The sequence below is a fragment of the Malus sylvestris genome, chromosome 7 (genome assembly GCF_916048215.2).
Source record: "Malus sylvestris chromosome 7, drMalSylv7.2, whole genome shotgun sequence".
In the NCBI taxonomy this organism is placed as follows: Eukaryota; Viridiplantae; Streptophyta; class Magnoliopsida; order Rosales; family Rosaceae; genus Malus; species Malus sylvestris.
The window spans coordinates 34976236-34991257 of NC_062266.1; the positions used below are offsets into that span (position 1 = coordinate 34976236).

At 38.7% G+C, this 15022-nt stretch overlaps 4 protein-coding genes across 7 annotated transcripts; 3 read left to right on the forward strand and 1 right to left on the reverse strand.

The window, feature by feature from the left end:
• Nucleotides 1-796: 796 nt before the first annotated feature.
• Nucleotides 797-2078, forward strand: LOC126628514 (uncharacterized). Its single transcript, XM_050298235.1, has 2 exons — nucleotides 797-945; nucleotides 1424-2078. Exon 2 carries the CDS (start codon nucleotides 1429-1431, stop codon nucleotides 1864-1866), a length of 438 nt encoding a protein of 145 aa, XP_050154192.1. The 5' UTR covers nucleotides 797-945; nucleotides 1424-1428; the 3' UTR covers nucleotides 1867-2078.
• Nucleotides 799-5056, forward strand: LOC126628513 (pathogenesis-related thaumatin-like protein 3.5). Of its 2 annotated transcripts, XM_050298234.1 has the most exons (4): nucleotides 799-945; nucleotides 2682-4262; nucleotides 4355-4619; nucleotides 4724-5056. In XM_050298234.1, the coding sequence occupies exons 2-4, from the start codon at nucleotides 3770-3772 to the stop codon at nucleotides 4869-4871; spliced, it is 906 nt and encodes a 301-aa protein (XP_050154191.1). In that variant the 5' UTR covers nucleotides 799-945; nucleotides 2682-3769; the 3' UTR covers nucleotides 4872-5056. The 2 variants fall into 2 exon arrangements, with proteins under 2 accessions (XP_050154191.1, XP_050154189.1); XM_050298232.1 differs by lacking the exon at nucleotides 799-945 and having other exon boundaries at nucleotides 2425-4262.
• LOC126628512 (DNA-binding protein BIN4-like) lies at nucleotides 4961-7907 on the reverse strand. Of its 3 annotated transcripts, XM_050298231.1 has the most exons (12): nucleotides 7723-7907; nucleotides 7341-7445; nucleotides 7124-7168; nucleotides 6814-7045; nucleotides 6662-6738; nucleotides 6523-6576; nucleotides 6240-6357; nucleotides 6066-6112; nucleotides 5928-5954; nucleotides 5762-5837; nucleotides 5518-5657; nucleotides 4961-5432 (listed from the first exon to the last, which is right to left on the reverse strand). In XM_050298231.1, the coding sequence occupies exons 2-12, from the start codon at nucleotides 7386-7388 to the stop codon at nucleotides 5328-5330; spliced, it is 969 nt and encodes a 322-aa protein (XP_050154188.1). In that variant the 5' UTR covers nucleotides 7389-7445; nucleotides 7723-7907; the 3' UTR covers nucleotides 4961-5327. The 3 variants fall into 3 exon arrangements, with proteins under 3 accessions (XP_050154188.1, XP_050154186.1, XP_050154187.1); XM_050298229.1 differs by having other exon boundaries at nucleotides 6814-7168; nucleotides 7723-7906; XM_050298230.1 differs by having other exon boundaries at nucleotides 6814-7168; nucleotides 7341-7448; nucleotides 7723-7906.
• A 910-nt stretch (nucleotides 7908-8817) lies between these two features.
• Nucleotides 8818-11994, forward strand: LOC126628517 (chloroplastic import inner membrane translocase subunit HP30-2-like). Its single transcript, XM_050298238.1, has 6 exons — nucleotides 8818-9339; nucleotides 10179-10294; nucleotides 10899-11025; nucleotides 11375-11434; nucleotides 11466-11581; nucleotides 11664-11994. Exons 1-6 carry the CDS (start codon nucleotides 9049-9051, stop codon nucleotides 11692-11694), a joined length of 741 nt encoding a protein of 246 aa, XP_050154195.1. The 5' UTR covers nucleotides 8818-9048; the 3' UTR covers nucleotides 11695-11994.
• The last annotated feature ends 3028 nt before the right edge of the window (nucleotides 11995-15022 follow it).

The window sequence follows — 15022 nt, forward strand, 5'->3', positions numbered from 1 at the left end:
TATAACTAATTTTGCTACCTATGTTGTTGCTTAACATGAAAATCCACTCTAACACCTTTGTATGTAAACAAAATATTTAAAGAAACCTACGTAGATGTTATTGTGACGATACTTTAAAATAATATGAATTAGTGATATAATAATGTGTTATTAATTTTAGACACCGTCACTTAGACCCTTAATGCAAAAAAAAAAAAAGTCTATTTATGATAATCAATAAATATTGTATGAAGATATGTGTTGCGATTGTGCGAAAATAGGAGGTGAATATAGTATTGTTGAAAGAAAATAGATAATATGCTTGGATTATCCACTTTTGTAGGTGAACCCTTTAAAAAGTCAAGTCCACTAAGGAATTGGGTCGTATTTTAAATATAAAAAAAAAGGGGCACAAAAGTGAATTTACTCGGAATTTCACTCGTATTTCATTGGGAAATTTGGCGTTTTATCTTAAGAAGAGATAAAGTGACTTGATCAAATAATCCGGATCTTTGAAATTTTATTTAATCGTTTACCTGTTTTGATTCCTTAAAATGAATAATAATTTTTCACCGTTAAATAAAATTTTAAAAATCTAAATCACTCGATTCAGTGATCTTGGTGGAAGAGATCTCATATCAGTTTGGGCAGGTTGGGTTGGGCTTCTTGCATTTTGCCCTCTCCTTTCTCTCACGGTAACTCCAACGTCAACCCCTACACCCCCACTTTCTCTCTCCTCCCTCTCTCCTTTTTCTATAAATACAGACCCCTACACTCGCGTTTTCTATGTTAGCTTGCTAGGCAATTTGGATAGCGAGGGAGAAAGTCTGAGTCTTTGAGAGAGAGAGAGAGGTGAGAGAGAGGTGAGAGAGAAGGTGAGGAGTAGGTGGTGGTGTTGCTGGGTTGCTGGGTTTGCGTTGAAGCAACAGCGCGCGTGTTCTTCGTTTTTAACTTCAGGAAGCACAGGTGAGTCATTTTCTTCTTGTTTATTTTCTATTTTTTTCTGGAATGTTTTTAGTTTTTGTTTGAGATAATTGCTATGTGTTATGATTAATAAATCAGGTAAAACAATAAGCAAATATATTTTCTGTAAATTTTAAGGGCAGTAATTAAAACTGTGTAATTTTATATCCCACGTTGGTACATGCATCAGATCTGATGAAGAAAGTGAATTGTTGGCTTCATATGGAACATGATTAGTGTTTCTGTGATTAGTAATTAAACAATTCCATATGAAGTGTGGGGAACGAATTTCTACATTGTGTTCGGGTCTGTAAAAAAAAAAAAATTAGACTTGGCGTAAAACCGAGCGCAGTGGCGTTGTAGGATTCATACAGCCAACTCCGCGCCGATAGGGCTTGGTTGTTGTTTTTGTTGTTGTAAAAAGGCCTCCTTTGCTGGTGGAATCTGTTCAATTGACGTTTCGAAGCTCATTAATTGGCAGTTGCAATGGAGGTGGATGGTAATTCTGTGGTAGCAGGACCTACGAATGTTGTTTATCTGTCGACTATTTTGGGCCGTGATGGGTCAAATCCTGTTCACAAATGTGACTGGAAGTGTCAGAACGAGCACGTCTGCGCGAATATGTACCTCTGCAAGGTAACTGGAGCCACTCACATCTGTGACAAAAACTGTGATCAGAGGATCCTGTATGATAACCATAGCTCCCTTTGCCGGGCAAGCGGAAAGATTTTCCCCCTTACACAGGTAGAGGAACAGGCTGTGAGAGGGGTCCGGAGGAAGCTTGAGTCGGATAGCTCTTCTGCAGACAGTTGCTCTTCTAAGCGCAGACGGGATGCCCAGTTCCATCCTTCTCCCTTCGAGAGATCCTTCACTACTGCCAGTCTGATCTGCAGCAAAGTTGGAGATGGCATGGATATGAGCTAGACTTATAAGATAAATGAACGACCTTTTATTGCTTATCTTAATCTTGTTCCTTTAAACTTTTCCCTATTTTCATTTCGTGGAACGGATATGGACGATGAACTTGATGAGTACTTAAAGTGGTGGACCTAATGTGTCCTACCCGTCTGTAGGAACTATATTTGTAGTCCTGTTTACTGCAATTTAACTCCTCCATTAGCTTGACTTTAAAAGAATGATATTTAGGGGTGATCGGGGTTTGTTTAACTGCTTAAGAATCTTGGATTCAATTCTTATTTTTGCTAGCCCTACTGGTCAGGAAGTTTGGCTATATTTGCTACAGGGTGCTTTCAGGTCGTTTGCGATTCAGCTGTGACTTCTTTTATGTTACTCCCATTAATTGTTTTACCTTATTACTAGTATCTTCTTATTTGTTGTCATTTATGATGTTTATGTTGCCGAAAGGCAATTATTTGTATTTATTTATTAAAATGGTTCGCTTAGTTGCTTCTTTATTTGGATCTGTAATATTATTGGTTCTTGTTCACTACGATTGCAGGCAGTATAGATTGTTGTTGAGTTACTTTTGCCTAGTTTAGTACAGGTTACGAAGGAATGATCCGGATTTCACTTGTTTTATATATTTGCATCATCGACATTGTTTTTTGCTCTGGTTATTTGATTGAATGTATCTGAAATTGATGTCAATTTTGCAGGAGTTGAAGCATGTGCTATCGAGGAGATATTAGATATGCTTGTTAATAATGACTGATGTCTTTCTTATTTAGAAATTTTCTGATATAGCTTCTTATGAATTTTTGTTTTGTTTTCTCGTGTAGGTAATTGTATAATTTCTTGGAGAACAAAGCTACACCTGGTGATGCTGGAGAGTTGACATGGCCGTTCTAAACGCTTGTCTTTTGAATCAAGTTGTAACTTTGCACGTGCAAGCTAGGTGCAGAAATATGATAAAACTTCCACAATATGGTAATTGATCAACCTCTTCTATTTGCCTTGTTGGTGAAGTACAACACAGCACTTTCTGCCCAGCCATCAAAGCACGAGTACGTTTGAGTCACATTATTTACATAGAATCTTGTGCTGGTGGTTCGACATAAATTGTGTTTGAGTTGTCCTGCCCGTGGCCTATTTGGTTCGTCAATATTTTCCATGTAAGGCCAATCCCTTTAAGCTGCCATGTCTGAAAGTAACTGTACTTATAAGGTTGAAAGTGATTGAAGAGTTGCCTCCAACCTTTAGTTGGCCCTTAGCTGAACTATTTCTAGGCTACTTGTTATCTTTTAGGCTACTTTTAACTTCGACGTCCTTTATCTCTTCCAACTGAGGAAAGTCCTCTCGTTGCTTGTAAATTTTCTAGTGATGCCAAGATTTTTTGATTAATTTGGCATCGTCAGTTTGTAAAAACATTGTAAATTTGTAACGACACATGTATAAGCAAGTAATTTCATGTTCATGTTCATTTTCGTGGTCAGCGTTTATTCTTCCGATTATGTTATGTGGATGACTGGAAGTAGGCTTTTCCGCGTTCTTCCCTCTCCTTCCCCATTCACTTTGGCTCGAGCTTATAGATCAGACACTGCCTGCGTACATGTAGAGAGATCGAATTCAATCCAAGTGTTGAAACAGATGTTGCTTGTTCTCGAAGACATCTTCGAAAGAATATCGTTTATTTTCCTTGGAGGAAGATTATTCGGTTTGGAGATTCATTAGTCCAAGTTTCTTTTTGGTAGAAAAGGAATCGCTTCTTCAAGAGGCCATCCAAGATAAAAGAAATCCTAAACCCAGAAAGGTCATCTTGCGGCTGAGATTGCACAATTTCCTCCCCTCACAGATTCTTCCGATCCTTCCATATATCCCATTCCACCAGAAAAGCGAAACACCAAACCAAAACCTATAAGCCTAGAACATGCCACTATCGACGAGACCTCGAACTTTTCTGCGCTTCTTTTGCATCCTCTTTCCATTTTTCATCTCTTTATCCTACTCAGCCACATTCACTATAACAAACAACTGCCCGGAAACCATCTGGCCCGGTACATTGGCAGGTTCCGGCACCCCTCCGCTCCCAACAACGGGGTTTCGGTTAGACCCCGGCCAGAGTGTGAGACTTCCTTCTACTCCAGGATGGTCAGGGCGTATATGGGCTAGGACAGGCTGCACATTCGACGAGCAGGGAGCTGGCACGTGTCAAACTGGTGACTGCGGAGGCAGGCTGGAATGTGGTGGCAGTGGTGCCACTCCACCTGCCTCGCTCTTTGAAATAACTCTCGGCATTGGCAATGGTTTAGATTTCTACGATGTCAGCATCGTAGACGGCTACAATCTGCCCCTCATCGCCGCACCACGCGGCGTGTTTGGTGCATGTAATGCCACCGGCTGCGCTTCAGATATCAACACAGGTAAATTATGGTCTTGATCAAGTTTTTGTAATTTTTCGAGCCCCAAATGGTTCAAATTTTGAAGGCCGAGCGGCAATGAAACACGCGTGCAGGTTGCCCGAAAGAGCTTCAGGTGGTGGGAGGAGGAAGCGAAGGGACCGTGATCGGATGCAAGAGCGCCTGCGAGGCATTTGGTTTGGACCAGTACTGCTGCAGCGGACAGTTTGCTAACCCGACGACATGCCAGCCTTCCAAGTATTCCACCATATTCAAAAAAGCTTGTCCAAGAGCTTACAGTTATGCTTTTGATGATGGCACAAGCACTTTTACATGCAAGGCTTTTGATTACGCCATTTTCTTCTGCCCCTACGGCAACGGGTACATTTTTTTTCCTCCCCATCATCATCATTCGAATATTTTCAACAACTGCTTATTTTCTTTTCAACTCCCGGATTTCATACGGTAAAACATCCGTGATGCAGGACGAGAAATTCAAATTATGCGTTAGCTCCTCCGAGATATCAAGTGCCTGGCAGTGAGAAGGTTGTGCAGATGGTTTATTCTTCTTCTAACACGCTGTTACCAGTTCCGCCGCTAATCCTTCTTCTCATCGTCTACATATTATCTTGATCGTTTGAAAGCAACTGTGAAGCCTGGTGTGATGAATCAAGTACATGGTATCGGAGGGATTCGACAAACAGAGAGAGAAACAATACAAATACAATACAAAACTTGTATCGAATCATGAACAATGGATCCTACATGTAAAAATTTCAAATGAATATAGGCCACCAATCGGCATCATTATACGGTAATGGTCACTAAATACTCCATCAACCAACTTAAAACAATGACAGTAATAAGATACATATCATTCCCTTCGAAATGGCATATTCTCGGCCTAAATCAGACACAGGGGGCCGCCACTTCATACAACTCAAACCTTGTTATTCTTGTGATTATGCCCGTCGAGCTGCTAGATAACCTGATCCGCTAGCTATTCTACATCACCAATCCACTCCTGTCAACTATGAGAACTAATATCCCGATTTGCAGCAGAATAAATGATAAACAAAATTGTGTGCCTCATTTCTTGCCCTTAGCCTTCTTGGAAACTTGAGGTTTCTTTCTTGGTTTCTTTGCTGGTTGTGGCTTCCCTCCGGCAGGTTTAGCTCTCTTCCTTACAACAGTCTGTAGACAAAGAAAACTTCACATCGTCAAAATATTCATTGCATTTGCGCAAAAGAAATAGAAAAATTAAGGTTCTTAAACATACCGATGCTTTCTTAGTCTTTGCCTTGGTTGCCCCCTTATTTTGCTCTTCAGCATCCTCGTTTTGATCAGCTTGTTGAGGTGTGGCTTTAGGAAGTTTGTCACCCTCATCTTCTGAATCGAACGAGAAACCATCTAGGGTTCCTACTCACTCAAAACGATGAGATGTTAAGGATATTACTGTTTCAGAAGTTCTTTTAAAGAGAAAATGAAAAAAAAAAGAAACAGCCACCGCAACAAAAACCAACCTTCAACCATTGTTTCAGCTTCATCAACATTTGATTGTGGTTTCAACTGAATGAAGTCATTCATGATAGCTTCAATCTGCTCAAGGAATATACAATTCAGAGTTAAACCATACCTTTTTCATTAAGTTATCCATTTCCTGCTTACCTAACTAAATGGCTAACTAACCTTTGCCTCCGACTGACCAAAGCTAACCTGAACAAAAAAAAAATGTTTCATATCACATCATTATTATTGTGCATCGGATTTCGTTAACAGGAAAGATTATTGATTTCTGTAAGGGGCTAAGTAGAGACAATAACTTACAACACAAAATGTCCTGGAAGGAACTATTGTTGTTTTGTATATGGTTCCTGTAGTGTTAAACCAAAGATAAACTAATCAGATGTAGGCATCTAATTAAGAAACACGCCGCACAATAAGTTGCACTGACAAGGCTAAATAACCACCAATTTGTTTACCTATATAAACAAGACATACCTTTCAAATCAATGTACATTTCAGGATCCGCAGATTTGGAATCCGAAATAATTACCCGTCCTACAGCACCCATATCACCACTCAAATCTATGGATTCTCCTTCACACTCAACAAGTGCCTATACAAAATACAAACCATTTCTTTTCAATGGAAAGTAATGGGGGATGTAAAACACCAAGCTATGGAACAATATATCGGCAACATTAGTTTCTACTTTTGATAAGAACACTATCTTGCTGACTCTATATACAACCTATAACCAAGTGATAAGATCTTGTTGTACCTTCGAGCGTTGGACTTTTTCAGACAGCACCAAAGGCAACCTTGAGGTGGAGACCTGCAAATTACATATAACCAAAGCAACTCATTAATTATAAAAAATTACATAGAGAATCATTGTTACTTCTATAGTAAACTCTTACATGAGGCTCAATGTGCTTCCCAGATGGTTCTTCCTCTGCAACTTCTGCCTCTGCAACTTCTGCATCATCACTGTTTCCTGAACCAAAAATTCTCTTTTATAAGTCTACAAACGTCATGATCAGAAGGCTTCAACCAAACCCTTCGCATTTACCTTCTCCTTCATTGGATATCTCTAGTTTCTTCTTTTTAGGGGATTTCTGATCTTCTGCTTTTTTCCTTTGCTTTGGAGAGTTTCGTTTTAATTTCTTACCAGATGGAGACTCTGCAACACTTTCCCCAGTAACTTTATTCTCATCTTCATCGGTAAGTTTAGAAGATTTACGTGGAAACAATTCAGAGGAATCAGTTTTATCCTCCCCCGAAGGAACACCATCCAGAGAAGCCTCAGAATCTGAGGATAATTCCACTGGGGAATGAGTTTCTGGTTTATCCTCCCCCGAGGGAACACCATTCAGTGAAGCCTCGGAATCTGAGGATAATTCCACTGGTGAATGAGTTTTGGGCACCTGAAAACAAAGAAAACCTTCCACTTAGGACCCAAAACAGAAAAAGAAATGTAAAACCAATCAAATACCTAAACTGCCAAGCAACTTTAACCAGCAACATGAACAAAATGTACCCATTAGAGCATGAAGGTTTCAACTTTTACAAAAGATTGGTGAAATTCTTGTCGAGTACCTGGAAAGAGCGCAGCCAATCTGGCGACTCCTCCCTCGACGTGCTCATCCCGGCTGCTCGAAAGCAATAAACTTTGATTCCTCCCCGTCCTCCTCGATCCTCGACCTTCGGATGCGTTTCATCAAATTAATTATCATACATGGAAAAAGACAATGTAATATAAAATTAACATATAAGATGAGATCAGTAGAAAGATTGCAGGGAGAGAATCTGTCTGCATATGTGTGAAGCTAAAGAATCAGCAGCAGCCACGCTCACAAGGTGTTTGCGGAAATGCCAAAACCACAAATCAGAGGGTAACAGGAGTTGTGGATCTGATAACGAACTAAATTAACTGTAAACCAAATAATACAAGTATCTGGAATTGAAAGGGAGAAGGTACCACGATGAGATGCAGGCGGCGGAAGAGCGGGTCGGACGGCTGCTAGCCTGCTAGCCACCGGCTTGTGATTGGCGCCAAAATTAAGTAATTTAACCACCGCCGCCCGCGAAAGAGAATGGCAAAAACGCGGGACTTACAAAAGTAATGAATATGGTTCCATGGCAATGGACTTGGCCTCGCATTGCAAGGCCCGAGAGATTTTTCAGTGGACCTTAATATTGGCATTATGCTACATCCCATATTATAATTGGAGGAAGTTTTAAAAAGATTTTTGCTAATTATATGATGACATGTAGCGTATTGCTCGTGATTCATCATACTGAAAAATCTACCACAAGGTTTAAGTTAATTCGGGAAGTTTCAGTATATTCGAAACACAGAGTTGTAGATCACACATAATTATACAATTTAAATGATACTTTAAAAAAAACTTTTCACGCTTCGTGTTCCAAACAAATCTCACGTTTAATTGGTGTTGCTTTGCATCTTGAACTCTTTTTTTTATCTTTTGGTCAAGAGGAAAACTAAATTTACTTTTGACCCTCGCTAAAACTTCAATCCGTGCCAGCCATTACACCCCTTCAACCGTCAATTTTATTTTTATAAATTTCATCACGTATAGTGCCCGTTAACTAAATATAATTAAGTGGAAATGAAACTTACGCACCTTTAAATAATTAAAAATTTTATATGCCTTTAAATAATTAAAAAGTTATAAGGTGCAAATTACAAAACGAATAAAGTACGATCAATTTGATCATAGGGAAACTCATTAACTCAAGCTAAACCAAAAAATTTAATGAGGCAGATTGTCTGTCCTCCTATTACCGTGTTTTTCTCATTCTCTTATATTTGTGCGATCACGGTTAAATCACGTTAATATTTTATATTTCTATTATTTTTGTCTTATTATCTTTATTAAAAAATTAATATAAAATGTTGACATACTTTAACCGTAACCGTACAAATAGAAGTATGTGAAAAGAGCAGGAAAACAGTAGGGCAGACAATCTGCCTCCAAAATTTAATAAGAAATGAGTTTGACCGGCTGATGAGGCAAAATGTACCGCAACTGTCGAGGGTTTACGCAAGTGTTTTCAGCGGTGGAAGTTATGTTTCGGAGGGTTTAATTTGGGCAGGTCTAAGGCCATAGCCATACGGCAGGGCAGGGTTTAGGGGAAGTATATAAGAGAGACAAAAACAAAGAAACCTCGTTATCCATAGAGAGAGAGAGAGAGACTGTATGCTCCAATAGCAGTTACGGAACCAGAAGAGGAAGAAGAAGAAGAAGAAGCAGAAATCGAATTGGGGAAGTCGAAATCTCGCATGGAACAAGGAAAACAGGGAGCTATGGTGGAGAAGATGGTGCCTCCTCAGAACCCTATTGAGGAATTCCAGGCTCGCTTCAAGGAGCTGCAGGCTGGCGTCAGGGGGTGGCTGGCCAAGCAATCTCTGCCCGTCGAGGCCGCCGTCGTCACACTCACCAGCGGTGCTCAGGGCGCCGCCATCGGCGCCTTCATGGGTACCCTCACCAACGATGTTTCTTCCTCTCTTCCCACTCCTCCTCCTCAGGCCGGCCTCAACCCCCAAGCCATGGCCTCTTTCAAGCAAGCTCAGGTCTCTCTCTCTCTCTCCCTCTCACACACACAAAAATTGCACTATATTTTCGTTTAAATTACGAAATACGCTTTGTTTGGATTGGATTTCTATTGTGAACTGCGCGGAGAATTTGGAGAAAGACTGAAACTTTAGCACACCCTACTTGGCATTTTGATTATATGATAAATCCCAATATTTTGTTTCTTGTTCGTAGCAATTTGCAGTATTTAAATACAGGAAAAGTTAATTTCTTGAGGACAAATTATTACTTTGTTCTTTGAGTCTGCTTACTGCGATTGCTGTTGGTGCCGTTGTTTAGAAACTTTGGGGCGGCAAAGAGTAAACATGGAACCTAGTATTCTTCAAATGAGTGGTATTCAGATGGGATTAGAGTATGCAATTAGTGAGCTAAGCAGAGTAAAATTTGATTCCTTTTCACTTTATTGGGCTTAATTATTGAGCATTTCACATATAACCCTTGAAAATGCTAGGCTTTGGAGAAAAACGCTTCAAACCCTACCTTGCTTACGTTGCAATGGTAGGGACACTGAAGGATGTTCGCAACTAAGAATCAACATAAGTGTTTGTTCTATGAAACTTATAGTTCTCGGGGTTTTTTTCCGTGTAATTTACTATTATTTGGTAGTTCTGTTAAGGATTTGTAGAAGTTGAAATTTGTATGAACTCCAAACATTCTTTAAGGAAACCCTACATGTTTTATGGTGGGAAACATGTTTCTTCTTAATAATAACAGATAAATTTTGAAACATGGCTAATGTTTGAATTAGTCAGAACAGTCACCCGTACTTGGTGGAGCAGTTCTGTTGATATACACAATTTGTTTGCTTTGATCATAGGCCCTTGCAGGTGGTCCGTTGGTCCAAGCTCGCAACTTTGCTGTTATGACTGGTGTCAATGCCGGCATATCCTGTGTCATGAAAAGAGTGAGAGGCAAGGAGGATGTCCAGTCTAGGTGAGCCTATTCCTTTGTCCACACTGTTTGGTGTTTATAAAATTGCAGTCACAATCAATTGAGCTTATGATTGCTTTAATGAAGAATTATAGGCAGTAGTTAACAACATGGAAGTTGTTGTGGATGCCTGGTCTCATATGGCCATATTCTGTGTTGTGATTTAGCCAAAATTCTATGAATTATATTAGGGTAACCTTTCTTTTAAAATTTATCTTAGCTCCTGTGTATGTGGATGTTGCCCTGCTGCCTTTTAGGCTGTTTTAGGTCATTTGAAGAGTAAGGAACAGACTTTAATGGATTGGTTCCTTTGGTTCATTTTGGAAAAACTGAAACTTACATGGCCGACCATAAGCCAAGGGTGTGCCACCTGCCTAAATTTTCAACAGGTCCCAAGGAGATCTCCTGTCGATTTGTTTCTTCCACCCCACCACTCTTTTTTCATTCCCATGAAAAAATGTATTTCTTTATCTAGAAATGGATCATCTATAAGATTGTTCTTCATTTATATTATTAATTCAATGTGCCGGTATTATAGATTTCATTTATTTCTGATACAAGTGGCCTTTGTTTCCTTGATTTTGTGACTACCCTATTTTTGTTGCAGCATGGTGGCTGCTTTTGGTTCCGGAGCCCTGTTTTCACTTGTGAGCGGCATGGGTGGCCCCAATCAAGCAGCAAATGCGGTTACTTCTGGACTCTTCTTTGCACTTGTTCAAGGTGGACTTTTCAAGGTGAGACACTGACAAGATATGATTTATCAGTTTGATAGTAGCTGAAAGGTGAAGTGTTTTCATTTTCTAGTCCTTAGCTACATGATTGCATTGCGGTTTTTGGAGACGTTAGTAAAACAAACATGTCATTTGTAAGGCAATGAAGCAGCTGAAAATCTGGAGGAAGAGGAACTCACTTTTTTTTTCTTTTTCGAAAATACCAAATGTAGATGAACGTCTATGTGATTTCATATTATTCCAATTTCATATCTAGACCTGTATGAGTTAGCACTGCTTACATGCATGTTTGTTAGTATCCGTGGTCTAGTTACTTATACGCGCTCAAAGCACTTTTCACATGGTTATGCAGTTGGGGCAAAAATTTTCTCAACCACCTACCGAAGATATATCACTCACATTCTATCGTAAAGTCACTTTGTCCATATTTATAAACCATGTAGCCTGTATTCATTTTAATGAACGCCCTTCCATTCGTCATGCAATTTCATTACAGTGCTCTTAGAGACGTGAAAATCCCTCCCGGACCCAGGCTTCTCATTCTCGATCACATTCAGAGGTATGATTCATGATCCGTAAATACTTATATCGCACCCTCAAACTTGTGAGTCGATTGGATTATGACTAATATTTGGTTTCAGGGACCCGGAGATAAAAGAGAGGCGAGGATAGAATAGTTGAACCGCGTATTGTCGATTTAGTCTGCTTTGCCATCCTAAAGAAGAGCCCTTCTATCTGCAGATCAGAACCCAAGACTGTGAAGGGAGATCTGTTTTGAGTTGAGATAATGTGCTGCCGACTGTGCCCTTAACTATTCAACGGCTACAATTTGCTTAGATTAAAAGTTAGCTGATTGCATAATCTTTCTATTTACAACGGTACCGCTATGAAGACATGCACAGGTTGGTTTTTAATTAACTTAAACAACGACCAAATATTATGAAGAGAAAGCAAGAATCGGAATTTCTTAAATTTGATTGTTCCGAGATCCAATAATTTCCAGTGTATAGGATACTCCAGATGTTCTAATCGTTAAATCTTGATTCGAAAATGAAAATACAAACGTCAAGGTCCATATTTTTAGAGAAGTGGTGGTTCAAATCTTATCTGAACTGCGAAAATAACTGACTAAGCCGTGTTATAAGGGTCATTCTCCAAACGCATGTACAAGTTGAGAGTGTGCTTGGGCAAGTGGGCGAATCAGAACTTTAGCTTGGTTAGCAAGCTCAGCTTCTCTTACAGCTTTTTGGATTAAGGAAGGCCTAATAAATGATACTCTTGAGGATGCTCTGGGTATCCTAGAAGAGTTTCAAAAAGCAATTTGATCAATCCAAAATTCTACAATGCGCCTTGTAAACCGGTTTATTGGACGACTAAATTTCCATATTTTGAGCTAAACATTTCAATCGAATCGTAAAACCATACTTATTAATCTAAGTGGATGCATGACGTGAACGTATCTTATTGGTTATAGGAACATGTGTAGTAATATGCACAAGTACAACATTACACATGGACATTGGAGATGACAGACCTAGTTTCACATGGTGTAGCTTCGCGTTGCCCTCGTCCTCTGTCCATTTTTGAATCGGACAAAGGTGGAAACTGAACGTATATGAAGTATGAATCGGAATGCGAAGAAATGCGTAGCAGTTATGTTAGACAAACACGTATATGACTTACGAACACAGTCTGAACTGTTAGATGCCACATGACCACGTATGGCATACGAATTTAACGTTCGTATACTGTATCAAACACGTCATTTGTGCAATGGTTCGTATGGCACGGCAGAAACTTACTTAATTAAATTGAGATATCATTACAATAACATTTCAGTTACATGGAAGTCAAAATATGGAGAGTAATTTATATGAAACTGGTTCACTGCTATATGGCGTTCCGATCTAATAATATATTGTCATGTGAAGAAAAACTTGCATAACAATGTTTTATAGCAGTGCAGATCCAATATTTTATCCTAGAAGGGGCCCAAAACTCTCAGTTCGAAATGCTCTCCTGATGTTACGAAAATTACTTTGTTGTGTGGTGAGCAACCACCGTCATTGGATCCGGTCCTCATCATCCTCTTCCTTCCTTAAACGTAAGCCAGAAGCCACTCTGACTTTCTTCCTCTCGCCTTCAGCTAATCCCTAGACCAGAGTCCTCCTCAAAGCTCACAAGCAACGAATAGCCTCAATTGCATAGGAACCACCAACCTCGAATCAAACTCAATGAAGGAAATCACAATAAAAACATCATATTAGAATCTTGAGCCTACGGAAAAATCTTGAAAATCATAAATATAATATCAAACTTTTCTACGTGTTAAAAAAATGTCATCATGGCCCTGAAACCATCATGATTCTTTCATGGCTCCGTCTCTGTATTATTAGATTGAGACGTAACATAACGATTTTATATATATCATTATCTGAATGCGAAAAGAGAAAAAGTTTAGGCAATAGCATGTAGGTGTGGACCCATGTGGCACTATCTATGCATTCCCCCGACTTCGTTTCCACCGTTAATTTTCAGCAGTCATGGTCATGCTGGACCATTATCATTGAGTAATAAGACCGAAATATCTGTTCTAAGCTTTCATACGGGAGATAAAAGCCATCATATCTTATGCATCGCATTCTTCCGGAAGCACGGAAGAGATTTATATTATTCAAAATATTATCATGGCAATGTCTTCGAATCTATTAATGTTGACAGTGACGAATTTAGGATTCGAACATTGGAGGTTTTTAGTGTTAAAAGTATAAGTTATTAAATAGAAACAACAAAATTTCAGTTTATCCACTGAAGTATTTTACCAAAAGCTTGATGATTTTTTGTTGTCGAAGGGTTCTTGAAAACCCTTCACTTGTATATTTCCCGAACTTTGAGTGGTCTAAGACCACCTTGACCCCACTGCACGTTGCATAATTTATTTGAGACACTGTCATCTTAATATTCCCGTTCACGTTAACTCATTCAGAAAGCATATACAGAGAGAGATAGAGTTAGTCCAAAGGAAACAGACGATTATTGGGGTTTCTTCCTCTCTTTTTTCTGCATTAATGCGCGTCAAAATCAAGGACGTATAAATATTTTCAAACATGTTGCGTAGACGTTATTGGTTAGCATTTTTAAAAGTCTGCATTGTGATCTTACCCTACACATTTCCTTTTTTTTCCTCGTATTCCTTTCGGTGGGGAAAAAGAATGTTGCAGTCGCAAGTTTGTCCACAAATATACTTTTCAACTTTCACTGTCCATCTCATCTACTTTAATCTTCATTTAGGGATGTATTTAATTAGGATTTTGAGAAATTTTAATTATTTTAATGAATATAGGAGTATTCAATTAGGATTCTAAGTGATTATCTGAAATTCAAAATGTATTCAATTAAAATTTTACGATAATTTATTAAAATCCTTAGAAACCCGAGTGTATTCAATTAGGATTTTAAAGAAGTTTATAACATTCCAGGTGTGTTCAATTAGAAATTGATTTTAAAGAATTTGAGAAAGTTGAGGAATTAGAGGGAATTAGAGAAATTTTGTAGTATTTTAAGCATCTACAAATCTCACTTCTTTGCATGAGATTTTGAGGGAATTGAATTAAAATTTTATATGAAATCCCTACAAATCAATTAAACTTCATAAAAATTCATGAATTTATAAATCCATTAACGTGGCTCAAATTCTCAATTGAATACCCCCTTAGATCAACAATTAACCAACCAATACCTTGGAGATCTAAACTTTAGGATCATAACTTTGTGGTTAGATTTGGAGATCTAAGACTTCAAGATCATAAATTTTTGGCCTATGTAGTAAAAAATTCACTAAATTTAATGTATGTTAATAAAAAATAAATGCCACCTAATAACGCAATCAGCGCAACAACAACCTATTTCATATTAAGCAGAACCTCAATCGCATTAGAAATTTTATAAGAGAAGGAAAGATGGTGGTAGGAAAGGAATATCCAAATTTAAGGTGGAAGAC